Consider the following 27,654-nt stretch of genomic DNA (forward strand, 5'->3'; position numbering starts at 1 on the left):
TAAATAACCTGTCCCTATTGCCTTTTGAGTTATAACAAAAACTTTTTTTTGCAGTTCTGCTCTTAAAGTTCAAGGCATAAGATGAGAGAACACAAAAATATATTAGCCACTCTTTCGACAATCTTGAGAAACAAGCATGTTTAGTGAATGTGTTTGGTTGTGTGTTCCTAATTTACCACTATTCTTTACCTTCCTCTCATTTTTAGATAATAATGATTTAAACTTATGTCTCCAGAAAAACTGCCTTTTCTTAGTTAGCAGTCTACTCTATTTTAAAAACAGTAACAGTTCACTTTGGTGATTCTAGGGCACCTGCCCTTTGTGGTAATTCACCAGTGTTCCTGGGTTCAAAGACATCCCACTTGAACTCCAGTCTCTTATATTTGTCCACGGCTTTAAACCTTGCTTTTACTAAATCTTATACCTCCTTTTTCCTTATGAGTTAAAAGGGGAGTAAGGGAGATTTTTAAACTCAAAGCAGAACCTTTTTAATTGTGCACCTTTGGCTTTAGCTGCACTTTACAATCTATAATTAAAGATATTGCACATCACACAAAATCTGGCTTTTTTTGTGTCCTTAAGGTTTGTTGCTTTCCTTTTTGATTTTCCCACTTTTTTTTGCAGAAACCTTGGGAAGACTGTGGAATGTGGCTGCTAAGCAAATCTTTACACTGTAGATAATAAGCCTCAGGAAATCCTGCCAGATGTCTCAAAGCATTGACTTCCTGGTTCAGGACTAAAATGGAACTGTGAAGTAGTTAGGGGTGTGACCCAGGCCTGGAGGAATTTAGCCACAAAGAGAGGAGGAGCTTGGGAGTATTCTAATTGTCCTGATATTGGGGAAAAAATCACATTGTCACTAGAAAGTTTCCCAAACTAGTGTCATGTAGAAGTCAACCTGAAAATGACTTGCAGTCTCACAGGGATCAGAAGGCCAGAATTGTTCACTTGAATACCACTCGCAGCATTTAATTGTATGCTTTGAATTTATACAGGCTTGTAAACCACATTTAGGAAGCTTTCACCTGCATGGTTTTCACTCCTGGTGTTACCTAAGCAATAGTAAGCATTTTCGTATTAAGAGGACCTACCTTGTCTACAGTGATTAGGATTTTAGAATCTCTAATTTGGGTTTGTTTTTTGGTTTTTGGTTTTTTTGAGATAAGCTCTTGCTTTGTTTCCTGAGCTAGAGTGCAGTATTGAGCCTCCCACCCCCACCAACTCCCCACCCCCACAGCCTCTTAAGCAACTGGGACTGAGCCACCAGGCCCAGCTAATTTTTCATATTTTTTGTAGGGTCTCACTATGTCGCCCAGGATGGTCTCAAACTCTTGGCCTCAAGTGATCCTCCCACCTCTGCCTCCCAAAGTGCTAGGATTACAGGTGTGAGCCACCACGCCCAGCCTTATTTGGGTTTTTATCTCTCTAGGTTTGTACTGTCCAGTATGGTAGCCACTAACCATATGTAGCTATTTAAATAAATTGAAGTTAAATAAAATTAAAATATCAGTTTCCTTGGTCATATGTAGCCACATATCAAATACTCAGTAGCTACATGTGGCTAGTGGCTACCATATTGGGCAGTACATGTATAGAACATTTCCATTTTTGCAGAAAGTTGAGTTGGACAGCGCTGCTCTAGCTCACATTTCCTTTGTTCAGTTCTCCCTGACCCCTCCCTTGAAAACCCTATAAAACAGGAACTGGGGTTGTATGGAAACTTCAATTGAATCTTCCCCTAGAGACAGAGGACAATAACTGCAGATTCTCCTAACCCAGAGTATAAGCAATCAGATGTCTAATCTTATCTTTTGCTTTGTCCTAAACTTTACCAGAAAGAATGCTTGTTAATATGGGTGTCCAGTAATATATCCTCAGTGAACTGCATCTATCTTTTGTAATAGTCTTGCCTGAATCATAACTGATAAGTGCCACTAACTAAAGGAAATTTTAGTTTATGGAAGGCAAATTGGGATATGAAAAGCTAGAAACTAGTTTTCATTCTGTTTGATAAACTTGATATTATGAAATTCCCATACATCCACTGCTTGAATTGAGCCCCTTGGACAGTAAAAGAAATGCCCACTTTAGAATACTGGTGCTCAGATAATCTAATATTTCTATCTCAGTTACTGTTGAAGGAATTTGTATCATTTCGTATCTGAAAATGTTAAATGTTTCAAAACTGTATTAAGCCAAAGTGGAACCCAGATTGTTTATAACAAGTACAGAGTAGTTTTTAAGATATGTTACATCCAATTCGTTTTTAGCCTACTTACAAGTTCTTCCAGTATTGTGTTATGTTTTAAGTAACACATTTTTTAATAAATAGTATTACCTTTGTTTCTAAAATGCATTGGATATATTTTGAGTTATAAAATAATAGAGCTTCATGGTTTCATTTTATTTTTTAATTTCTTTTTGTACCCCCAACACCTTGAAATTTCTAATACATAGTAGGCACTAAATAATATTCGTTGAATGGGTTGAATATTTACTAAAATAAGTAGCTATACTTTAATGGAGAAAAATCTCATGAGATAGGTAGACGGAATAAAAATACTAGGTGTGCCTAATTAAGGCCTTTACTTCCTGTTTTGTGAAAAAGCTAACTTCTTAATGTGAAAAAAAAAAAAAATTCTGTTCTGAATACAAGCTGAAAATGTGATGTTGGTTCCTATATATCAGTGTCGCTTGTCCAAAGGTTAACTGGCATCTGGTCATAAGCTCATAGATTACACTTTTTTGGAGCATCTATATCTTCTTCTATAGTTATTTCATTTCTAGATTTGTTACTAGACTATCAACCCTTCATATTTATACTCTAACTTATACTTGTTGCTAGAAACCTGACTAAGCACTGACTAAATACAAAACAAAAAGCTACTCTAAAAATAACCCTACTTCACCATGGGAAGCCATTTTCAAAACAAGTTTTTTGTGCACTCACCTCATCTACTCAACAAAACTTGTGATGGAGCTGTCTTACTTGCTCTTGGACTCTGGTGAATTAGCTGTGCCTCTGGTGTTTGGGTCCAGGGTTCCAATGTGAATAAGATATTCCAGTCTTGATTTGAGTCTCCTGAACTCTGAAATCACTAGGAGGGTATTGAGTAGCCCAGGCCAGCAAGTATAGTGGAAAGCCCAACGAAGGGCTGGCCTTCTTTAGCCCTGCAGTGACTCCAGCAGTTAAAGCTTAGTATTCCTCATGTTGTTTCCAAAGCATTTGTGTAGTGCTTCTCCCGTCTCCCAAATCACTGTCAGAGGTATTAGAGCACCCACTACAGATTCATATTCAACATTTGTTTTATAGGACAATGAATTCACATATATTGTTTTACTTTAAATATTTTAAGTCTTTATAATAACCCTGGGAGGGTAGATTTTGTTATCTGTATTGTAAGGTGAAGAAATTCAGGCAGGGAGAGGTTAAATAACTTGTCAAAATAAGTTGTACTACTGAAAGAAATCAAACCCAGCCAGATCTTTTGGCACAGTCGATGCTCAATAATGGTAATTACTGTTATATTTTGGGCACTGTTATACACTTTTGTGTGTTACTTAATTTAATCTTCAAAACAATGCACCAAAGAAGATACTTTTATCCCAGTTTTACAGATGGAGAAACTGGGGTACAAAGCAGTTAAGTAATTTGCCTAAGATCCTACAGTTAGTGCCAGAACCCAGGTTCCAGAGCCCATGTTCTTAACCACACTGCTGTTCCACCTCCCATGTGCAAGGTTCTTTCCACAACACCGTGCTGCCTTTCTAGATACGTTGGTATGGAGCCGGTATAGGAGCCTTTGGGAGACTGGCCAGAGGGTTTTTAAAAAACAGGCAGCCTTAAGGAGAGAAAGCCGCAGTGATCTGACATAGATTACAGTTGTTCATAGAAATATTGTATAGGGCACACGATCTGTCAGGAGTCTGTGGCTTCCCACACCAACCTGTTCTGTTAACTCAAAGCCAGTTTCTTTCCTGGGGTAGTGTGTGATTGAAATAATATTTTAGTACTAGGGCTACCCTTTTTTTCCATTGTTGATATTCCTATTAACTCTACATTTCAGCAATGCTAGTTCAGTGCGTGGTCACCAAGGACTATTTTATTTATTTAGGTTATGTTGTATCTATTTTCTCTCTCTGATTTGATCACAAGCTGCTAACAATTACTTCTTTACACTTTTTTATTCCCTTTCTCTTTTAGACTATTGAGTGTGTTCTAGTATTTAATAAATCTTTGTAAACCTCAGAATTAGAATTAAGCAAATCACACACTCCAAACTCTTCAGCAACCAGCAATAGTTCTTGACATTAGAATTAATTCTTTGAGTTGGATTGGGTGCTGTATCCTGGGCTGAGACCTGCCAAATGCAAGTCAGCAGCAATCTCCTGGATTTTTTAGATGGTGGCCATTTGCAAGATGACAACCAAGATGGCAATGTAGGAAGCTCACTCAATAAGTTTTCTTTCTTTTGGTTTTTTTGGTTTTTTTTTTTTGAGACAGAGTCTTGCTCTGTTGCACGGGCTAGAGTGAGTGCCATGGTGTCAGCCTAGCTCACGGCAACCTCAAACTCCTGGGCTTAAGCGATCCTACTGCCTCAGTTTCCCGAGTAGCTGGGACTACAGGCATGCGCCACCATGCCCAGCTAATTTTTTCTGTGTGTATTTTCAGTTGGCCAGATAATTTCTTTCTATTTTTAGTAGAGACGGGGTCTCACTCTTGCTCAGACTGGTCTCGAACTCCTGAGCTCAAGCGATCCACCCACCTCAGCCTCCCAGAGTGCTAGGATTACAGGCGTGAGCCACTGTGCCTGGCCAGTTTTCTTTCTTTTTTTTTTTTATCTCAGTTTTTCCAGATCTTTTTATTCAGGAGAGATGCAAAGTAGTAGCTCACAGGCTTTGTATAATCACATTCCTGAGATTGATGACATCCATCACCTCATCAGTCCACCTTCTCCAGACTAAACAGATTTTTAAGAATCTTGTTCACTCTTGTCCTGTGGCCCTTCCTCGCCCTCTCCATTGGGCCAATTCCTTCAGTTTTTCATTTCCCTTGAAGTGTTGTGGTCATTTACAATTTCATGGCCAAAGCCAGTTCCTAGTTCAATAGTCCATGATCTTTCCAGGGTTTGAAGTATGCACCACTTCTTCCATGAGCCAGTTTGGCCAGAAAGGGGATGCTTTATATCATAGAACATACCCACCTTCTACAACCTGTTCTAGAAGGCCAGACCCTCAGATTCCATATGGTTGAAGTTCTGGCTAAGTCTGGAGCTTTCTTCACACTTCGCCATTAGAGCTCTGGGTTCAGGAAAAACTGGGCATGATAAAAGAAGACAGCGTGAGACAGAGACTCCCTGGGGGTCCTTTGGGACCTTTGATAAACTTGTCATACTAGAGCGTGATTTTCTCTACTGTTCAGACCTAGCTTCACTGAGGGACAGTTAGGGGATCAGGGCCTCAAGGCAAGACTCCAGCTGCCTTTTTCCCTTCCCATTTTCCTGGCAACCCCACTACTTCCTTCAAAAGTTTTTGTACACAAAGCTGCTGGGCCTGTTAGCTGAGCTCCAGAGCATTAACAGAGCATTCAGGTACTGCATCCAGGGATTGCTTGCCATGATGACCCTGCTCCAGAAGATCTGCAGCTGAGGCTTAGGCTCACCCCCTTCCCCAGCTTACCTGACACACACTGGACCAGAAAGAGAAAAATGCTGGGACCAAAGATTGGGCCCAATAGAAAGGGAGCCCAGTGGTTGTGATGAAAGACTAAAACAGTAACTGCCTCTTCTTACAGTCATGGGGGTAGCGGGGGGGTGTGACCATGGGAATAAAGTTGTTTTCTGGAAGCACAGAAGATGCAGAAGAAGGGAGCCTCAGAGCTAAGAGGTAAAGAAGCTCCTTCTGGGAATGGGTGGACCCCGCTTTCTGAGGCCAGAGATTTAGCCCTTCAGCTCTACTTTCTCAGCCTTGGGAGGCTCTGGGATGGAAAACAGTGTGATAAACTAATAATCCCATGCAGGATTAACCAAAAGTAAATGAAGAAAGAAGTGGGGCAAAAGAGAAATTTAGCTAAACATACTCTTTAATCCTCTTCCCTTAGTCCAGAGCCACAGAGCATGGGGAAGATGATAGTGGAGCTGGTGGTAGAGTTTGGAGCCTCAAACTACTGCCTCACCTGTCCCTGTGGCAGCTCCAGTTCTGAAGAAGGCATGGTCCTGTCCCCCTCTCTGCTCCTGGGACCTAGAGGTCACCCAGCAAGGTGGGCTCTGGAGAAGGGCCTAGTCTCTGACCCTAGGGCATCTGACTCAGAGGTTCCAGCTGCTGTGGGGATTGGCGCTGGGACAACCTCAGTTCACAGTGATGCTGAAGCCACAGTGGAATCTGTTGCACCAGTGATTAAGGAAGGCTCCAAGAGCGAGTGTGACAGGCAGGGGGGGTCATCTTCTCCAGCATAGCACCTACACACCAGTTACTATCCACCAAGCCTCTAAACACTATGTTGGCCTGGAGCAAAGTCAGGTGGTAACCAAAGGAGAAGATTGTGTCATGTAGCTTTGTGCTTGCTTTGAACTCCACTCCAACCTGAACCTGTTCATTTGCCCGGTGGTAATCACTCGCATGGCCTCTGCCTGATCCCACATTCAAGGCAGCTACCCAGTATACAGCCAAGTATTTCCCAGCCACTGTCAAGATGACCCCCTCTTCACCCAGTCACTGGTGATAAGCTGGCTCTCCTCCCAGCGCTAGCTGATGAGTGAGGCTCTGCAGGAAGTAAGCAACCATGATCACCAATTCCCCAATCAGGTCAGGATTTCCTAGGGTCAGAATGGCTGTATAGTATCTCCCTGATACTCTCCATGAAACTGCCATATCAGAAACTTGGCCTGCTACATCTGGAAGACAGACTTAGCTCGGAGCTGCTCTGCCAAGAGGAGCAGAACCTGGGCATTAAGGCTTCCACTGCTGTCCATATTGCCTACCTCAGTGGGGCTAAGCTGCTGCATAGGCCGGGTGGAGGTGATAGCCCAGCCAGCCCACTACACTCATGTACAGTGTCAGCCACCTGGAAATGGCTGCTCAGAATCTTGTTAACAGTGGGCTTAACTCCCTCCATCTGTGCTGGGAATACATCTTTGCATAGCCGATGCAGCTCATCAAAGCTTCCAGGGTTGAGCAGAGGCAAAGTCCCCATCAGTGTCAGGCCCAGTGTATTCCCCATTTTAATCCAGAGGATGGGGAGGGGCTGAAGTCAGCCTGGGAAAGGATGCTATTGCTCCCTCTACCCACCACAAGCCCCAGTTCCCATCATCCAGCTTTCCAATTCTAGAAACTTTCACATGGTCCAACGCTAGACCATGTCAGACCAGTGTGCTGCCCTTTCTCTCTGGCACACCCTGGTTGTCTTCATAGGGGTAGCAATCTTGAGTGATCAGTAAGTTTTCTTTGATAAACATATAAGGAACTGACTAACCATCTCTTTAAAGCAGCTCTTGGGAACATACATGGGATTAATAGTAATAAGATGGAAAATTTTCCCACTATAACATTTATGTTATAATTTAGAGCTTAGGGATTTATTCTTTGTGGTGTAAGAGTTAATAAGCAAAAGACTGCTTCCCAGAATAACAAGAAGTAATTTATGGACAATTTCTTGTCTTGCAGTAGCACTTGTACCATGGGCTTAGTCCTGCCTCTCTGGAGTGACACTCTAATTCATTTGGATGGTGATGGGTAAGAGCTTTTCCTTTTTATTCTCCTACAGAAAGCCAAGGGGTGGGGTTCTATCTTAGTGCCCACTGATTCAGCTGAAAGGGAGGTCCAGTGTGCCCAGCTGAACTATCATGTTAGCAGCTCACTGAGTCCTTTTAAACTTCTGTTTTGTAAAGCAGAGTAAAAATACAACTTGCCAGGGTCTCTCACTTCTGTTCTTCTAGGCTATGTTAGGAATCCAGACAAAGAACTAATTTGTTGGCTCACTCGTTAATCTGAGCATGTGGGACTGTTGCAATGGTCTCCCAAAGGATGATATGTCCTGTTTCAAATAACCTCTTGCCGCCACTGCCAGCTGTCAGCCTACAGTATAACTCCTCTCCTGTGCCAGTTCCTTCCAATGACTCCCCACCCCCACCTCCTGGTGTTTTTAGAATGTGTCCCCAAGAGACCAAGACGTTTGCTCCAGTTTATAAAACCAGGGTCAGGTTTACTAAGAACCCACCAGACTTCCAAATAGAAATATACAGAACAGCTTGTCCAAAGCTGCAGCTAGGAAACTGCATTTAATTCCCTAACTCCAATGTGGGAATCCATTCATTTCACCTGGTACATAAAATCAGACGATTTTTTGAAGCTTTTCAGTTAAGTCTTATGCTCTAGTTAACTTCTGCATGAAGTACCTGATGATTCCTTCTACTGAGCCAGCTGTTGCTAGTCTGGCAAACATCCTTTGAAACTCACAACTGAAGTAACTTCTCCTCATTTGTGGATTTTTGTCTTGTTCTCTTTTTGTCTTTAGTGGGTTCAGCGTATCAACAGATAACAGAGTTCACATATTCAAACCTGTATCTGTGCAAGCAATGTGGTAAGATGACTTTTGATATCTCTACAAAAGTTGTTCAATGAAGCAATATTTTGTGAGAAATATTTGAAATGGTATAATTCACTAAGAAAATGCTGTTGTATGATCTGTTTGTGTATAAAATTGTGTGATCTGTTTATGTAGCCATCATAGTTAAAGATGATCTAGAAGTGCAGGATTCAAATTGTTACAGTAGAAGGCCATCAGCATTAGTGAACAAGTAAAATTCGGAAATATTCTTAGTCTCTGGAAGAGACTTAATGGATCAGATATTTGGTTGAAACAGTTTTATAGGACACATTTTTTTGTTGTTTCATTTTTTTTTTAAAGACAGGGTTACACTTTGTCACCCAAATGAGAGCGCAGTGGCATCATCATAGCTCACTGCAACCTCAAATTTTGGGGCTCAAGTGATCCTCCTGCCTCAGCCTACTCAGTAGCTGGGACTATAGGGGTGTGCCACCATGCCTGGCTAATTTTCTTTTCTTTTCTTTTTTTTTTTTTTTTTTTGTAGAGTTGGGGTTTTACTCGTGCTCAGGCTAACTTTAAATTTCTTAGGGTAATCAGGGATAGTATTGACAAAGTTACTTTATAGATAGATAGATTTCCATTTAAACTGCTGGTAGCTATTTGCATAATGCAAATAAAGCCTGGAGAAAATACTGTGGTTGTTAATAACCATCAGCTGGTATGTGGACACTTTTGGGTTATTTACTTTGTGCCAGGTGCTTTACCTGGATTTAATCATCACACCAACCCTCCAAAAAATAGTGTTATTAAACCCCTTATTATGGATGAGAAAATTGAGGCTTGGGAGAGGTTACATAACTGGCCTGAGAATATTTCTTATATTTAGACTGTTATTCTCTTGTTCCAGATTATATAGAAAATGATCTAATATAACCAGGGAATGATGTGACTATGATTCAGAATCCATCCACAGGTGAAGGATTTGAGTTTCAGTTTCTCATTCAGCTGCCTGTTCTGTAGAAGTGCCCTTCAGGAGTGGAATGGACAGAAGGCAAGCAAAATAAGAAATAAAAGAGCCTTAAAAGAACTCCAGGGAGATAATCTACTCCTGAATAACAGAATTAATAGGATTGAGGTGGTGGAGTCTTAAGACTCACTGAACAATTAACAGTCTTATGGTTTCCTGCAGTAACTGAGGCAGGACAGAGTTTCAGGTCCTGTGTTTAAACCAAATTTTTAGATTTAGGGCATATTTTATAGGTAAATTTCTCATGGAAAACCTTATGACCTTTTTTGCCTAAGGCTCAGTTTAAAGCAACTGACTTATCTATTACCAAGTATCGAGTAAAACCAAGCAGCAGTAAGTACCATAAACGACAGTGTTTTCAGGTATATTTTGGGGAGAAGTACAAGGCAGTCTTAATTCAAGTAATAACTTTAGATCAAGGTTTGATGTTCTAAAGTAAACTGACTAGTCCTAGCTCTGTTAGCTTATCACAGAATGAACTTTTTTGGTGTACCTCATGGGGAGTAGTGAATTGAAAAGCCACAGGAAAAAAAAATAGATGATATATGGATCAAAGCAGCATTTAGACCAGGTGTTTCCTTCACAGGAAGATAGTTACTGCAGCCTCCCACTCCTGTGCACCTGAACTACGTGAGGGTGACTAGGCTGTGAGTGTATTTTAGGGTAGTTGTGCCAGGCTCTATGGCATATGCTTTTGAAGCACGTGTTTCCTAAATGAAGAAAACATGCCTTAAGCATCCTGTACATTACACTAAGCTGGCCCTTACCTTTGTATATTGTAATTGAAATTTGCTCTGAGAATTTGGCTTACTTTAAGTAATAGAAAGCTTTTTTTCTTCTTTTCTTCTTTTTTTTCTTCCCCAGCCCCAGGCAATAAATAGAAAGCATTTATAAAAGATTCTGCAAGTTTGTTTTAAGGAAAAATCTGTTTTCCTAATAAAAATGGACTGGCACAGTTTTCCCTTATTAAATTGGTAAAAAAAATTGATTTACATTATTAAATTTTAAATTATTATAGGAGATTGACAAGGATTCAAAGAACAGACACTGCCTTGTACTATTGGTGGAAGAATGAACTAGAACAACCTTTCTGGAGAGTGATTTGCCCATATGCCTTACCATTTTCCATGGCCTTTGAACCTAGTATTCTCCTTCTAAGAATTTACCCTAAGGTTATAACCATGGGTGTGTGCAAAGATTTTAGCTATAAGAATTTTGTCAGTGTTCTAATAATAGCAAAAAATGAAAAACAATTTAACTGTCTGAAAAATAGGAATTAGTTAAATTATGATACATCTGTTATTGAATATTATACAACAATTAAAAATGATCTAGTTGAAGAATATTGACTTGGAAAGATGTTGGTGACAGGCTGTAAAGTATTATAAAAGAGCACGTTATAAATGGTATACCAGAATGTATATCTTTGTTTATTAAAGATCTGTGCATTCCTAGCACTTTGAGAGGCTGAGGTGGGAGGATTGCTTGAGGCTAGGAGTTGGAGACAAGCCTGAGCAACACGACAAGACCCCAACTCTACAAAAAAAAAAAAAAAATTAACCAAGCATGGTGGGGTGCGCTAGTAGTCCCAGCTACTTGGGAGACTGAGGGTTACTTGAGTCCAGGAGATTAAGGTTACAGTGAACTAGATCAGGTCACTGCACTCCATCCTGGGTGAGAGAGCAAGACCCTGTCTCTGGAAACAAACAAAAAAATCTACGCATAAGCAAAATGACTGGTAGAAAGACCTATACTATACTAAAACCTTAACAGTAGATATTTCTGCCTTTTATCTGAGGTCCCTAATTTTCTAATGTGGGCATGGATCACTTTTGTTATGAAGGAAAATTTTTTAAAAGGACATTTTTAAGAAAAAGATGTAAATGAATTGACCATAGAATTCTCTCATACTATCTTGTTTCTCTTAGGAGAAAGACGTTAGTTTATAGCTAATAAGATATTTCTTCACTCTTCAAGCACTAATTGAGCTCCAACTATGAACTAGGCATTCTTTTAGGCACTTGAGATATGTCGATAAACAAAACATAGAAAGGTCCTTGCGCTTGTATAACTTACTTTCTAGCATATCTGGTTTAAGCTTTTCCCAGGTATATAACCAAAAAGGTACTTTTCTTCGGTTCTGTTTACCCTTCTTGGGTTCCTGAGTTCAGAGTCAAAGGTTTAATTAGTCTCAGAATAACCAGAGATGTTCTTAGAAAGTAGCTCGTACGCAGGAATAAATGGTTTAAAGAGACTAGGAGGCTAAGGCAACAAGAATGGAAAACTTCATTAGATCAGTACTTGTTGCACATTAAAGGACATGCCCTCAAGGCTTAAGGACCTCTATCTATGTGATTTTTGTGGAGCCTCTAAAAGTAATAGGGAATGTGTGCTGTAACATGATTCTGTGCTAAGGGAAGGAAATCTTAATATAGTAAATTATGGAGATCTTTAGCTTTCTAATGATAAAACATAGCCACCACAACTATAGGATCATGAGCTCCATAGGTACGCGAACCTATTTTTTTTCTGCTGATGAGTTGTCTGTTCTCCTTCCTCCCCTTCCCTCCCCTCTACCTTAATGATGCATCATATCTTTCAGCAAATGTCTAGTCTATTGCTGGTATAATCAGATTGGAGAATCTTGAATTTCAAGGTGTAGATTTTCTAGAGGTCAATTCTATAGAATTTAAAAATTAGAAGAGTTTGGGATACCTATGGATTATTGGCCTTTTGGTACCCCACAGTGCTACGGTGCTCATTTCCCAGCATATCTTTCAGGTCTGCTCTACAGAGTTTACACAAGGCTTGTGAAGTGGCCAGAATGCATAACTACTACCCAGGCAGCCTCTTTCTCACCTGGGTGAGTTACTATGAGAGCCATATCAACTCAGATCAATCGTCAGTCAATGAATGGAATGCTATGCAGGATGTGCAGTCCCATCGGCCTGACTCGCCAACTCTCTTCACAGACATGTAAGTCAGTTTGCCCAGGATTATGGAAGTCCTCTCTGTTGTGTCCTAGGGAGTCATAGGAAGCATGTTACCTAATCTCTGCTCTTGGGAAATTAATCTTACCTAGTGATCTTAGTCATTGTCTACACAACATACCTGCCACAGATAAAGAATCCTATTCTTTCTGTTGCTTGCAAAGGCCTGAGGAGTTTCACTCCTGGGCACAATAGAGTTTTCATAGGCAAGAAATGCAATACCAAAATAAAAAAGTAAGACAAAAAAGAAAAAATAAATTAAGAAAAAGAAATACAATGCCATAAAATTCCATTATTCAGATTCCACTAGTTTCGAAGTTGAGTTTAAAGGAATTAGGCTGAAGTTAGTATTTTCATTATTTGTGAAAGAAGCATTTGGTAAACAAATTAATGACACAGAGAAGCTTTTAGAGGGATGTTTGTAATACTTAAGAAAACAAGATGCTTCCAGTTAATTTAAAAGAATGTCAAGCTACTTTTAAAGTTTAAAAAAAAATTTTTTTTTAATATTTTATCATTTAGGTATCTTACTTTACTCTATCTTTGTCTTATAGAATCCTTGTCAATAAGATTTTCTTTAATCTCCCTAGTGTACTATGAATTGGATAAAGGCCTAAGGTGTGGAGTTGATGTTTATTTCCTTTTTGGTCTATGTGTTAAAACTTTTGTGACTATTTTGGAAATTTTTTTACACTTAGTTCCTGCTTTGGCAATTAATCAGGAGGTTTATTTTGCTCTGAGTTGATCTTTCTTCATTCCAAGGTATTCTACAACTGGGAAAGAAGAGTAGCTACTTACTGTCTGACCTTACAAACAGGATTCTCCCTCTGATTCCTAAAGTTGTGCCAAAACATTTCATGATTTTTTTTTTTTAACACATTGAGTGCCACACTAGAAAAAAAAATATTTTTTCCCTTGGGGCCACAATGTTTTATTACAAAAATGGAATAAAAACTTTGAAAAAAAAGGATCCTTTCCAATTTAATGAAAAATTTATTATTTTTATTTTCTGTTCGTGAGTTATATGCAATTAAATTGTCAATATTAATTGTAATAATAAGAACATCAACAAGTAAGATTTACACTAACCAACTATAGTTACATATGCTTCACGAGGCCCCAGGCTCAAAACTAGTGTGAGTTAAATACAACTCACATGGCAGTTAAATGTATTAAAGGTGTAATTTAGATAATAATCTAATAAATGCTTTTTACAAGAAAAGGTAAAATTTCCAAGAATTGTGTGAAAGGAACAATCGAGAAAGCAATGGAATCTTCTTTGAATAGGGTGTTACTGGTGCTAAGACCTCCTTTTCAGTAGCCCTGCTCCTTTCAAGATCTCACAGCAACTAAAGTGATAAGAATTCATGGGAAATTTTATTGGTGACTTCATGCTTTACAGCTGGTTGATGTGTTTCAGAGGAATGGATGTCTGATCTAGCTCAGAAAAGCACATTTTAAACCAGATTTACATGAGAGACAGAAAATTCTTCCCATTTTTCCTGATTTTATTAGAGAAGATTTGGAAACTACACAAGCACACACACACAGAAAAATAAAATTCTTCATAATCTCTCTACATCCCTATGCAAAAAAACATAAAATAGTCCCTGGCACATGTAGAAGCTCATTAAATGTTAGTTTTTAGTGTGTACAATATAACTCCAATTTTAAGATGTGTTTAATAAATGGTTGTCTATCTATTCATACAAAAAGAATACATGGAAACTATAGGCCAGAGTATTAATAATAATTATCTCTGGGTAGAGGAATTTTCAGTGATTTTCATTTTCTTTCTATTTTTATGTATTTTCCAAATTTTTCTCCAGCAAAATCAAGAGGAAAAGCTGTGCTTTTATGTTGTAATGCTTTTTCCATTCCCTCTTCTTCCTGAAGTTGACTAGAAAAGCCTATAAAAGAATGCTGAGAATATAGGGAGAGTGTGTGCCAAAATGGACTTAAGTGCCCGACTATGAATAGTTTATATTTTGAAATCCAAGGAAGGGTGGGGGAAGAAGGGCATATACATATATGGTGCCTCCAGTGTACACCAGATGCTATGCCAGGCATTTTATAGTATCTTATTTAACTCCAAGAATCTCATGAGGCCAGGCATGGTGGCTCACACCTGTAGTCCCAGCACTCTGGGAGGCTGAGGCAGGAGGATCGTTTGAGCCCAGGAGTTCAAGGCTGCAGTGGGCTATGATTGGGCCACTGTACTCCAGCCTGAATGACGGAGCAAGACCCTGTCTCTTAAAAAAAAAAAAGACTAGCTTGAGACAAGTATTATTCCTGTCTTTGTTTTATAGAAAAGGAAACAGAGGCTTAGGGAAGAGAAGAAACTTGTTCAAAGTCACACCACCAGTAAGTAGCAGGTCCGAGATTAAAACATAGATTTGTCTGCTACCAAACCATCGTGTCTCAAACAAGTGTGAGGGATTGAGGGAAAAATTGCTTAGAAACTAGGGAATCTAATCCATGCACACAGGTGCTAAGATTTCTTTTTACCAATGTTTCTTTTTAATGGAAAACTGAATTTATATATTTACTTTCTACCATTACCTGTGTCTAGGGAAAAGGAAGCATTGATAAAAATTTTAATCCTAGTCCAGACAGGGATGCCTTGGCTGATTGAAGGGAAATAGCACAGGTACTAGCTATATTCTGTAGGGTTTATGAGAAACTAAGAGCCCAACTGGTGGGGAGCCCCAAGGTTGTGGAGTTAGAGCATCCATCTTTGGAGATTACTGAAGCTATTTTTGCAGCCAGCGATAAGGCTGTAGGCAAGGGCAGGCAGGATGCCTGAAGGCTTAGTCCATTTCCATCTCCAAATAAGGAGGTACAGAGCAGATACCTTTCTTGAGTAGGTAACAGGGAAAGATGAGATAGAAAGTACTCTCTGTCAGCCTCACTCAAATTCTGCATAATATGAAATAATGTTTTTAGAGAGAAGCATTCAGTTACACTGAACCAATACCTTTCTGGTAACTGGATAGTCAGCTACCTAGTTGGATTTCATATTAAAGTTCAATGGGTAATTTTATTTATAAGAGGATCTGAAAACTAGGAGAAGCAACATAATCCTGAAGGCAGAGTCTTAGGCTGGGCTGAGAGTTCTGATTCTCTTGCCAGTGTGGTTATCAGCATGTCATTTAACTTTTCAGCTATTTGTTTCCTTTATCTGTAAAGTGAGGATAACAGTTTCACAGAGACATTGTGAAAGTTGTCATGAAAGGGAAAGCATCTTGGATAAAAGGACTCTAGGTAGTTGATCCCTACAACCCATTTTGTGAGAGAATTTGCCTTACTGAAGAAGGCAAGATCACCCTTCCCATTTTCCCATTTTCTAGAACCACAACAACGAATAATCAGCATAGGGTGGCATTTGAAGCTACAGAGAAGACCCAGTTCCATAATGAGGCATACCATTGGTCTGCCCAGCTTGATATTCTAGTTCATTAAGTGATACCCAGAGGTACTTGAAGGTAAAAGTATGAATATGGTCCTCCATTAAAGTATTATACTCAGTATATCCAATTCATCTATGCTCCTTCACATGAATGTATTTAAAGACTTTTAGACACTTATAACCTCTTCAAGTAATAGTTTCTACATGTTTACATTCTGTACATTCTGAAAATAAGCTTTTAAAAGTATAATTTTCTTTTGCTATACCTCTACAATATAAATTTGAGGGTAAGAGAGGCAGGGCTTGCCAAATTGGAAACATAATCAAATGGTACATTTATTAACTTAGTCAAATTCCTGCTTAAGAGAAATCACCATTTGTCTCTGTTCTCAGACCAACTGAACGTGAGCGAACAGAAAGGCTAATTAAAACCAAATTAAGGGAGATTATGATGCAGAAGGATTTGGAGAACATTACATCTAAAGAGGTAAGAGACCTTGAGTCCTCGTTGTTCCTAGGCTAGGAGTGGGATAACAATAGGTGTGGTGCTAAAAATGGTGCATGGTTGAAAGTACAGAAGGACTTTACAGAGATTAGTACAATATGTCATCTTTGTTTCAGATCCGAACAGAGTTGGAAATGCAAATGGTGTGCAACTTGCGGGAATTCAAGGAATTTATAGATAATGAAATGATAGTGATCCTTGGTCAGATGGATAGCCCTACACAGATATTTGAGCATGTGTTCTTGGTAAGTTGTGGGGCCACTTTAAGTGATATCTTGAAGCTAACCCATATGCAGTCATGGGAGGGCACTGTTAACTTTTATTATATTTAAATAAAATGTAACTTATATTGAAAACAAAGGTAATAAGTACTCAAACCTTATTACTTCCTAATTATTTTATCAATTTTAATATTATCTGTGCTGTTAAGATTATTTACATCTATTATATAGTGGAAATGTTATGTAATGGTGTACTACTGCTCATTTCTTCCCAAGTCCTCATTTGGTAACATCAAGCTGGTAGATTAAAATTTATTATGGTGGGAGCCTGGCACGGTGGCTCACACCTGTAATCCCAGCACTTTGGGAGGCCAAGGCAGGAAGATCTCTTGAGGCCAGGAGTTTGAGACCAGCCATGGGCAGCATGGTAAGACTCCATCTCTTCCACGCACAAAATAAGCCAGGCATGGTAACATGTGCCTGTAGTCCCAACTACTTGAGAGGCTAAGGTAAGAGGATCGCTTGAGCCCAGGAGTTCAAGGTTATAATGAGCTATAATCAGGCCACTGCACTGCCTTCAGCCTGGGGAACAGAGTGAGACTCTGTCTTCTCCCCTGCCCCCCCTCCAAAAACACAAAGTTATTGTGGTGGGAATATTAACACCAAGCAAATTAGCAAATGCTACAAATCAAGCTTTTCTTCTCCTAGGTTGTTAAATATTTTATCTACTTCTCATAATACTTAAATTCAAAATCATACCAGTCCACAGTAGTTTTATACAGTGTTTCCAAATAGGATGATCCTTTAATGTCACTCTTTCAAATCTGCCAAATGTATCTAAGATCTGATGTATCTGAGCAGAGCAAGCAAGAGCTACTTATAACTGAGAGACAGAGACTACTGGACTTTTAAACATATGAAACCTTGTAGCTATATTTTGAGTACCCCAAATACTTTTGTGATTGCCAAAAAGTCAGGGACTAAAAATTGTTCCTCATGGTTCCTGAACATTCAGTGACCTTGTAATTAGCCCAAGGAGACCTCTCTGACAGATGGACTGGGAAAAGCTTCTAAAATCCTCTTCTCTCATATGTTAAAGAGTTCTAGTTTTTATCTCTACCCAGTAGCGGGAACAAGGTTAACAAGGATAATTAAATCATTGGAAAATGCCAAAACCTTGTTTTGTGTCCACTTTAACACTCTTTGACCAAAAAGGCTAACAAGGAACTAAATCGATTAGTTTGAATTTCACTTCCTTTCTCTGGTGAGGACACTTGTGAACTGTGAAATGATTAGAAGCTGGGAAACAGGAGAGAAGAGGAATAAATGCTCAGGAACTGACTAAACTGGATCACCTCACTCTGAATATTCAAGAGTTTATTTCATGAGGCAGTCTTTGTGTCATTGAAGGCTTATGCCCTGAAATAACTGGTTGACACTTTCTAGAGTCTATGTGTCTCTAGAGTGAGTCATAGTGGTATATAGCTATGAAATTACTCATGAAAAGCTGTGTGCTGGGAGGGGAACTTCTTTTCTGTTACTTAAATTGACTAGTATGTGATATGTGTTGCTATTTCTGGATATAAATCATACTGCAAAACTCTCATTGGCTTTTCCATTGTAAGGCACCTGGCTTTGTTGTTTCTTGTGTATACTTCCACAAGGATTCAAATATATCTGACTCTTGTTTGTCGGAAAGAATCTTTGTGTTATCTATAGAAAACTTATGAATCATTCATTCAAGTAGGCTATGCCCGCAACTGTCTCCATGTAGCCTAATTTTTATGAAGGGCAAATGCCTGTAGCCAGAAAGAGCTCATTTTAGAAAATGACCAAAGCTGCAAACTTGGAAGTCACTTCCCATTGAACTTGGATTTGAACACCTAAAAGAATATAGACATGATAAATATCTAATACAGTTAATTTCTGACTGGTCAGCCTGTTTTATTTCAGGCATACTTCCCTGTGTCTCTGATGCCACCCACTCAAAAACTATCCCCTTCTCAAATGATATATTTTAGGGCACATAAGCAAATTTTAATAGTACTCTAAGCAAAAAGAACAATTTGATTCCCCTGAAATTTCATTTCCCTAATCAACTACAAATGCATTTGGGTATTTGTACCAATAGATTGATCCTGTGATTTCATGATATGATTTCAGGCATATTCTTCTGAATTTTTTTCTTATTACAAAAATAATTTGTGTCCATTGTAGAAAATTTTTGAAGACAATAAATTATTACATTTAATCATCACCAAGACAGGTAATCACTGTTCCATTTGTTATATAATATTGCCTTCCAGTCATTTTTACTTTTATGTTTATATATACATAGGTGTTTATTTATACACACACACACACACACACATATGTGTGATATATGGACTTCATTTTTTAGAGCAGTTTTAGGTTCACAGCAAAATTGAGCAGAAGGTTAGCCAGGCACGGTGTTATGCACTTGTAGTCCCAGCTACTTGGGAGGCTGAGGCAGGAGGATTGCTTGAGCCCAGGAGTTCGACATTACAGTGAGCTCTGATCACACCATTGCATTCCAGCCTAGGTGACAGAGCGAGACCCTGTCTCTTAAAAAAAAAAAAATTGAGCAGAAGATACAGAGATTTTCTATCCATATACCTCATTCTGTCCCCACACATCCATAGCTTCCTTATTATCAACATCCCCCACCAGAGTGGTACATTTGTTACAGTTGATAAACCTACTTTGGCACATCATTGTCAAAGTCCATACTTTACATTAGGGTTCGTTCTTGGTGTTATACATTCTATGGTTTTGGACAAATTTATGATGTGTATCCACCATTATAGTAGCATACAGAGTTTTTTACTTTTTAAGTACATATCTATATAAGTATTTTTTAAAAATCATTGCTATTTTTTTTTTCTTCTTGAACTAGCCTCAAGCGATCCTCCTGTCTTAGCCTCCCAAAGTGCTGGATTACAGGCGTGAGCCACTGCACCTGATCTATATACATACAGGTTTTTGAACAGAGGAAAATCTCTTCATCTTTAGGCACAATTCTATTTTCTAGAGAATGGACATTTTCTTTACATTGTGGAAATTTTTCTTATTTGGTAAGAAAAACTTCCAAATTGGATAATCCTGAAAGTTAACACTTTTCCAACAAAATAAGTACATGAACAGGTTGTCTTAAACATCTTATTATATGTGCTCCTTGGTGACTTCCCTTTGTTTCCACCACCACATCCTATGTCCAGACTCCCATCTCTTCTCCAGTAAGTCTCTGCCCTGCTGGTTTTCCCAGCAGTTGACATGGAAAAAGAGGTCTTATCCTAGCTGCAAGTGGTGGTGTTAATTTTCTGCAAAGTCATCTCTTGTGCATAGCTGCCATGCCTAGAGTTCAACCAAATTGTGTGAAGAGAAGCAGCAGGATTTCTCCCTCCCTTTGGAAGAATGCTCAGCCCTGCAGTGTACTGCACAGGAAGATCTGTTTATTTGGAAAGGTATCCAGCTGGTATGGAGAGGGAAAGTGTAGAGCATAGTTTAAAGAAAATCTGCAGTGAGATGAGTGAATTGATTGGTGGGAAGCCAAGGCGTTTCTAAAAAAAGAGGTTCTTCCACACCCCTTACGAGTGTACCACTTCTCTGAGCTAGAAGCCTTTGCCCAATAAAATTTCGGTATCAACCGTTCTCCTGGAGGCTATTCAATTTGGCTGAGAAAAAGCTAGATGTGAACAGAGACCCTTTGCAGAAAAGCAGGCGCTTTCTTAGTTAAACAAGGGAAACAAGAATATTGGACACACAACCAGTAATTTTGCTCATGAATAAAAAAAGCAGTCAGAATTTTTACTGCTGATTATCTTTTTCAAGATTTGACATTACAGATCTTTTTAGAATAAAAAATTAAGCATCAAATTAGTTACTTTTGCTGCAGGAGCAGAGAAATAGAGGGTGTGTGAATAGATGAGACAGTAATCAAATGGATTATTTTAATCATATTCATGGTTTTTGTCCCTGAACTGGAGATGTATGGCATAAACTTCTCTTAGAAAGAAAAGTTAAGGCCAGGCATCGTGGCTCATGCCTGTAATCTCAACACTTTGGGAGGCCAAGGTAGGAGGATTGCTTGAGCCCAGGGCTTGAGACCTTGTCTCTACCAAAAAACAATTAGCTGGGTGCATGTCCATGCCTATAGTCCTAGCCACTCAGGAAGCTGAGGCAAGAGGATTGCTTGAGCCTAGGAGACGGAAGTTATAGTGAGTTATGATCACACCACTGCACTCCAGCCCAGGCAACAGAGCAAGACCCTGTCTCAAAAACAAAAAAGGAAAAGTTAATAGAGAGTTTATGCCTGGTTACTACAGTATTGAGACTGTAGATACCGTATGATAAAATGTGGACCAGGATGCCAGTTCATAGAGATTATGTCCAGTTGTATTTATCTTAGCAGAACCCCCAGTATAATCCTTACTTGCTACAATGTGCTCTCCTCTTCTGTTTTGCTTGGACAGTTAGACCCCCAGCAAGGCTATTTTTGGAGGGTAATATTTGAAAAGAAATCAGTTACTTGGGTCTGAGAGCCAGTTTACAGTGCGGGGGAACCAGAGTGAAAGATGGAAATGAACTTACTTTAAAATACATTACAGTCCAAAGATTTCTTTTTACACTTCAGTAAGATTAGAATATGCTTTGCATAATTACATAGAACATGGTAGAAACCTCCATAGAATTATGTCATTGTAAGGCTGAAAAGCACGGGGTAGGGAAAAAGTTTGGGTCTGTGGAGGGCTCCAGGGGGGCAAATAATGCATGGCATTTGTATTGAGGACAGAAAAGTATACCTAGGTGACTCCAGTTCTTTCAGGTTGAACCTGAAGCAGCTCTAACCACAGCCCAAGTCACTTTATGTGGGTGGGCTTCATTGAGTCAGTAACCAATGCCCTTAATTTATTTTGCCTCTGGATAGGTGTCACTTCAGATTGAATTCTCTCTGGACAGGTAGATGAAAACTATGGACTTTTCCCATCACATCAGAGTTATTTCCATCTACTGGACAGAGTTCCACAGAGGATTTAGATTTCTAAATTAAGAAGTGAGGTGGTCACATTTCCCTGGCTCCAGTTAAACCACTCAATCCATATTTGATGTCTGTCTCCTTGAAGTTCTTGCCTGTTTCTTTAGTGTGGGGGCTAGTTTTCTAAGGTTGGGCACAGAGCCTTCAGAACTTCCCTCATTTTTTGGAAAACAAGTCAGCCAAACCGTGATCTATAGAAAAGATCCATCCCTTATTCACCTTTTCCTAAATACAACTTCAGCATAGTGTCCTGAGATCTCCCAGTTCAACAGCCAGGTTACAGATGGCTTGTAATATGATTAGAGTGCATACATAGCATGCTTCATTTACTTGTCTCATTTGATCATTCATTCAACAAACATTTATTGATCTTTATTGCACCAGGCATGAGATGAGGCATTTGTATGGTCAGGTCTAATTCTAGAAAGAGAGACTGATATGCCATGTCAGATAAAGATACTCAGAGAAGGCCAATGGAATAAGGATACAAAGGTGACCCCTGATTAGACAATTAGTTTAGGACAGGTCATTAATAACATTAGCAAGAGTGATGATGAGGACAGAGGCCAGAGTGCTGTGGGTTGAGACACATCGGAATGAGGAAATAGAGAAAATGAGTATTAGACTTTCTATGAAGCGAGGAGAGAAAGGACTAAGCCTATAGGAGGATTCACAGTGGAGAGGTAGTTTTATCATTTCTTTTTACTCTTTTTTTTCTTTCCCCAGAAGAGAAGTTCATTAAAGAACAAAGTTTTTCCATTTTAATATGGGAAAAACTTTATATGTATAATTTGAGGGGAAGGTACTCATTAAATATATAAGACTGGAGTGGGAAGGGTGGTCCATTTTATAGATAAGGAAAGTAAAGACAGAGAGGTTAAGCAGTTTGCCCTATGCCCCACAGTAGGAGAAGGAGTCAGAATTTGAATCCAAGTCTTCTAATGCTAAATTCCATTTAATGCCTCTAATTCTGAAAGAGGGAAACTGGTTTTTTTTTTAATGTTTACCTTTTCAGAAGATATGAACAGATAACTCAAAGATGGAAAATGGACCTTAAACATTGAAAAAAGTTGCACACTTCTACTCATAAGAAAAATGCAAATTGAAACTACACTGGGATAACATTTCATACCTATCAGATCGGCAAAAATTCAAAAGTTTAACTGTACATTTTGTTCGAGCAAGATTGTGAGGATAATGGCACAACATGGAATTGTTTCAGACTCGATGGAGGGAGATTTAGCAATGTCTAACAAAGATGCATTTAGCCTTTGACCCAGCAATCAGGTTTCCACAAATATGAAACATCATTCAGCCGAGGTGGGTAGGTCGTTTGAGCTCAGGAGTTCGAGACCAGCCTGAACAAGAGCGAGACCCCGTCTCTACTAAAAACAGAAAGAAATTGTATGGACAGCTAAAAATATATATAGAAAAAATCAGCCGGGCATGGTGGCACATACCTGTAGTCCCAGCTACTCGGGAGGTTGAGGCAGAAGGATCACCTGAGCCCAGGAGTTTGAGGTTGCTGTGAGCTAGGCTGACGCCATGGCACTCTAGCCCAGGCAACACAGTGAGACTCTGTCTCAAAAAAAAAAAGAAAAGAAAAGAAACATCATTCATAGGAGAATAAACTATTATGTCACTACCCAATGAAGTACTGCTATGCAGAAATAAGAAAGGATAAGGAAGATCTCTTTGAACTGTTATATTAAGTGGTTTTGAGGATATATTGTAAAGTGAAGAAAGCAACAAACAAAAATGTATACTACTACTGTGTAAGAATTGGTAATATGAGTAAGAATTGGTAGTAAGTATATATTTGCTTATATTTTTTCAAACTAGAACATAAATAGAATAAATAAGATATTAGGCCAGGCGCGGTGGCTCACACCTATAATCCTAGCCCTCTGGGAGGCCGAGGCGGGTGGATCGCTGGAGGTCAGGAGTTCGAGACCAGCCTGAGCGAGACCCCATCTCTACTAAAAATGGAAATAAAAATTATCTGGACAACTAAAAATCTATATAGAAAAAATTAGCCGGGCATGGTGGCGCATGCCTGTAGTCCCAGCCACTCGGGAGGCTGAGGCAGTAGGATCGCTTAAGCCCAGGAGTTTGAGGTTGCTGTGAGCTAGGCTGACGCCACGGCACTCACTCTAGCCCGGGCAACAAAGTGAGACTCTGTCTCAAAAAAAAATAAAATAAAATAAATTAATGAAAATGCTTACTAATAGGAATTGAAGAGATAGGGATAGGAGTGAGACTTCCAAATTTACTTTTAAATAAACTTTTGACTTTCAATCATGTAAAAGTTTTTTTTTTTTTTTGAGACAGAGTCTCGCTTTGTTGCCCAGGCTAGAATGAGTGCCGTGGCATCAGCCTAGCTGACAGCAACCTCAGACTCCTTGGCTTAAGCGATCCTACTGCCTCAGCCTCCCGAGTGGCTGGGACTACAGGCATGCGCCACCATGCCCGGCTAATTTTTTCTATATAGATTTTTAGTTGTCCAGATAATTTCTTTCTAGTTTTAGTAGAGACGGGGTCTCGCTCTTGCTCAGGCTGGTCTTGAACTCCTGACCTCGAGCAATCCACCTGCCTCGGCCTCCCAGAGTGCTAGGGTTACAGGTGTGAGCCACCGCGCCCGGCCCAATCATGTAAAAGTTTTACGTACTCAAAAACTTAAATAGACTAGGCACGGTGGCTCACACCTATAATCCTGGCACTTTGGTAGGCTAAAGCAGGAGGATCTCTTGAGGCCAGGAGTTTGAGACCAGCTTAGGCAACATAGCGAGACCTCATCTCTACAAAAAATAAAAAAATTAGATGGGCATGGTGGTGTGCATCTGTAGCCCCAGCTACTTGAGAGGCTGAGGCAGGAGGGTCAGTTGAAGCCCAGGAGTTGCAGACTGCAGGTGAGCTATGATCACTCCTTGTACTCTAGCCGGGGCAACAGAGCAAGACCCTGTCTCAAAACAAAGCAAAAAAACCCACACATAAAATTAAACAGGAGCAAATTAACTCAAACGTGTATCAAATTGATAACCTCATAGAAATTAATTCAAATAACTTTTAAGCATGATACTCTGATTATACCCCTTAGTGAGATATAACAAGGAAAATAGGAACTACGAACAAAATTAATAGGTTTGTTGTTGGTGTTTGTATTGGTGTAATAATGTTGAATTTATTTTGTAAGAGCAAATGAATTGTTAGGAACAAAGGTTCTGACCATGGATTAGGGTGGGGGAAGGGCAATAGTGAGGAAGAACACTGTGGTGTTGACTTGAATTGGAGGACCAATGTAAACTCCATTTTTTTTTTTTTTTTTTTTTAGAAATTATGCTAGTTCTGTCCACTGCAGAGTTTTAGAAGCAGTGACGTATGGTAGTTAAGAGCATACCTAATTAATACCCAGATCTTGATTACAAAATATTCTTCATTAAAAGAAACCAGGACTCTTTGGGGGAGATGGCTGATTCTACTCACAAGTGAATCTGGAAAAACTTTTTGTACCAGAAAGCAAGGAAGACTAATGGGTCATATTAGAATGGACCAGCTTCAAGAGATTTCCACTGGCTAAATTCAGGACAATTCAAGTGTCCAAAATAAATAAATAATGGGTGATGTATTATACTAAACACAAAAAGAATTCAAGAGTCCATAGTGACACTCAAAAAAGGGAAGGATTGGTTAGGTGAAGCTCTCTTTTATAGAAAAATGTCAGCTAACATGCAGAAGGAATGACAAAATTAGAATATCATAATTTTATAACCTCTAGTAAAATAATTGGTTTGTACAAGATCAGCAATTGATGCTAAAACCATAGAGTAAAACTTACTGTAAAACAGCATATACACATGGCTTCAAAGATTACTAAATATCCGTACATTATTAATTGTAAAGAAGCCTTTACAATAGAGGGATGTAGGAGACACAAAGGTACCTTGACAAAGAATGCAAACTTACCATGACAAATAATGGGACAAACTGACGTGTGCCTCCTGATTTGATGCAGTAGGGAGTATATATACAACATGATCCTTGTGATATTCTTGCCAAAAAATGTTTTACTTGAATCTAATCATTGGAAAATAATGAGACAGATTCAGTGTGTGAGGAGTTCTCCAAGATAACAGATCTGAGTCTACAAAATGTCAATATCATGAAAGGCCCCTCTCTTCCCCCCGAGAAAGCAGAAGTGGACTGTTATAGATTAAAAGAGATAGAGGATAGAGAAATGACAACTAAATGCAAAGCAGATCCTTGACTGAGTGACTATAAAGGACATTTTGGGGACATTTGTGGAAATTCAAGTATGGATAGTGTATTAAGTTATTAATGTTATATTTCTTGGATGTGATAATGGTATGTGAGAAAATGTTCTTAGATGATATGTGCTCAAATATTGAAGTGTTATGATGCTCAAATTGCTTTCACGTGGTTAAGGGAAGAAAGTATGATGTATACTGAAAGAAAAGGGAAAGAGGAAGAGAAAGCAAATGTGGCAATTGATGTATATTCCAGATAATCTGTGGAACTCTCCCTCCAAAGTTTGCCTTTTATTAAAATTTTATATATCATGCTTCCCTCATTTGTTTGATAGAAGCTGCTGTTTCATACTTTTCCCTACACATACACACAATCCTGCTCCCCGTACTCTTTAGATGCAACTTAATATGCTAAAAAGAGTATGGTCTTTGGAATCAGATCTAGGTTTAATGCATAATCTGCTTTGTTCATTCAACAGATGTTTACTGAGCACCGCCAGGTGCCAGGCACTTGGCAAGGTGCGTGGGTTTCCATTGGGAACAAGAGACTTGGTTCCTGCCCTCAAGGAGCTTATGTTATAGTGGAGGAAATAATTAGACAATAAGCACATGAATAAATATATAAATGTGAATTGTGATATATGCTATTGAGGAAAATATCAGATTACTATGAGCAAGAATAGCAAAAGACATCTAATTTACATTGGATAATGGTCAGACACCTCTCCTACTCTGATCCTGAGCAAGAATTATTTAAATTCTATAAGAGTTGGTTTACTTATCTGTAAAAATGAAGATGAAGATAACTTTATTTATTAATTGTGAAAACTAAATGTGATAACATGGAAAGTGGCTGGCACTTGGGGTCCCTGAGTAGTTGTTATTAGCCTTGTTTTCAAAAGCTTTGCTTCCCTCATAAGACGCCTTTTTTTCAAGTGTTGTTTTTAGTTGATTTTCTAATACTCCCTAACCTTGTCCTTGTCTTTTTGGCTCCATAGGGCTCAGAATGGAATGCCTCCAACTTGGAGGACTTACAGAACCGAGGGTAAGCACACAAAGCAATTGCTGACACCCCCACGTGACAGAAGTCCCTGTTTTATCTTTACATTTTCCCCATCAAATAGGTTATCAGTGGGTAACTTTAATCTTAAGAGTTGCTTCCAATTGATTCTAATCAGATGTAATCTAAGAAAAATAGAAACAGGGCTGGGTGCGGTGGCTTACACCTTTAATCCCAGCATTTTGGGAAGCTGAGGTGGGATGATTGCTCGAAGCCAAGAATTTGAGACCGGCCTGGGCAATATAGTGAGAACTCAGTCTTTACAAAAAGTTTTTTAGAAATTACCTGGGCATGATGGCCTGCACTCACAGTCCCAGCTTACTCAGCGAGGCAGGAGGATCGCTTGGCCCCATGAGTCCAGCCTGGGTGACAGAGCAAGACTCTGTCTGTAGGGAAAAAAAAGAAAGAAAGAAAAAGAAAAACAGCTATTCTACCACTGTTTCTTCCCCTATCTGCCAAGAAAGATCAGCTATTTTAACGGAAGGGCTTTCAAAAACAAGTGTAAAAACCTTTGGTGGTATTTAAAATCAAATGTAGTTTTTGGTTCTTGTTTTTATGTAAGAATACATAGAACTG

General features: G+C 39.1%; 1 protein-coding gene across 5 annotated transcripts in view; it reads left to right on the forward strand.

The window, feature by feature from the left end:
- The window catches only part of SSH2 (slingshot protein phosphatase 2), a 249,352-nt gene that overhangs the window by 195,120 nt on the left and 26,578 nt on the right, over positions 1–27,654 (forward strand). For 4 of the 5 annotated variants that reach the window (XM_045525292.1, XM_045525295.1, XM_045525293.1 and 1 more), the window contains 6 exons: positions 7,663–7,731; positions 8,513–8,578; positions 12,354–12,548; positions 16,365–16,458; positions 16,593–16,721; positions 27,017–27,063. In XM_045525292.1, coding sequence (XP_045381248.1) covers positions 7,663–7,731; positions 8,513–8,578; positions 12,354–12,548; positions 16,365–16,458; positions 16,593–16,721; positions 27,017–27,063 — 600 coding nt within the window. Of the gene's footprint in view, positions 1–7,662; positions 7,732–8,512; positions 8,579–8,909; positions 8,911–10,593; positions 11,094–12,353; positions 12,549–16,364; positions 16,459–16,592; positions 16,722–27,016; positions 27,064–27,654 lie in introns of those variants that run through there. The other variant, XM_045525296.1, reaches the window with a different exon arrangement.

The sequence above is a fragment of the Lemur catta genome, chromosome 15 (genome assembly GCF_020740605.2).
Source record: "Lemur catta isolate mLemCat1 chromosome 15, mLemCat1.pri, whole genome shotgun sequence".
Classification (NCBI taxonomy): Eukaryota; Metazoa; Chordata; class Mammalia; order Primates; family Lemuridae; genus Lemur; species Lemur catta.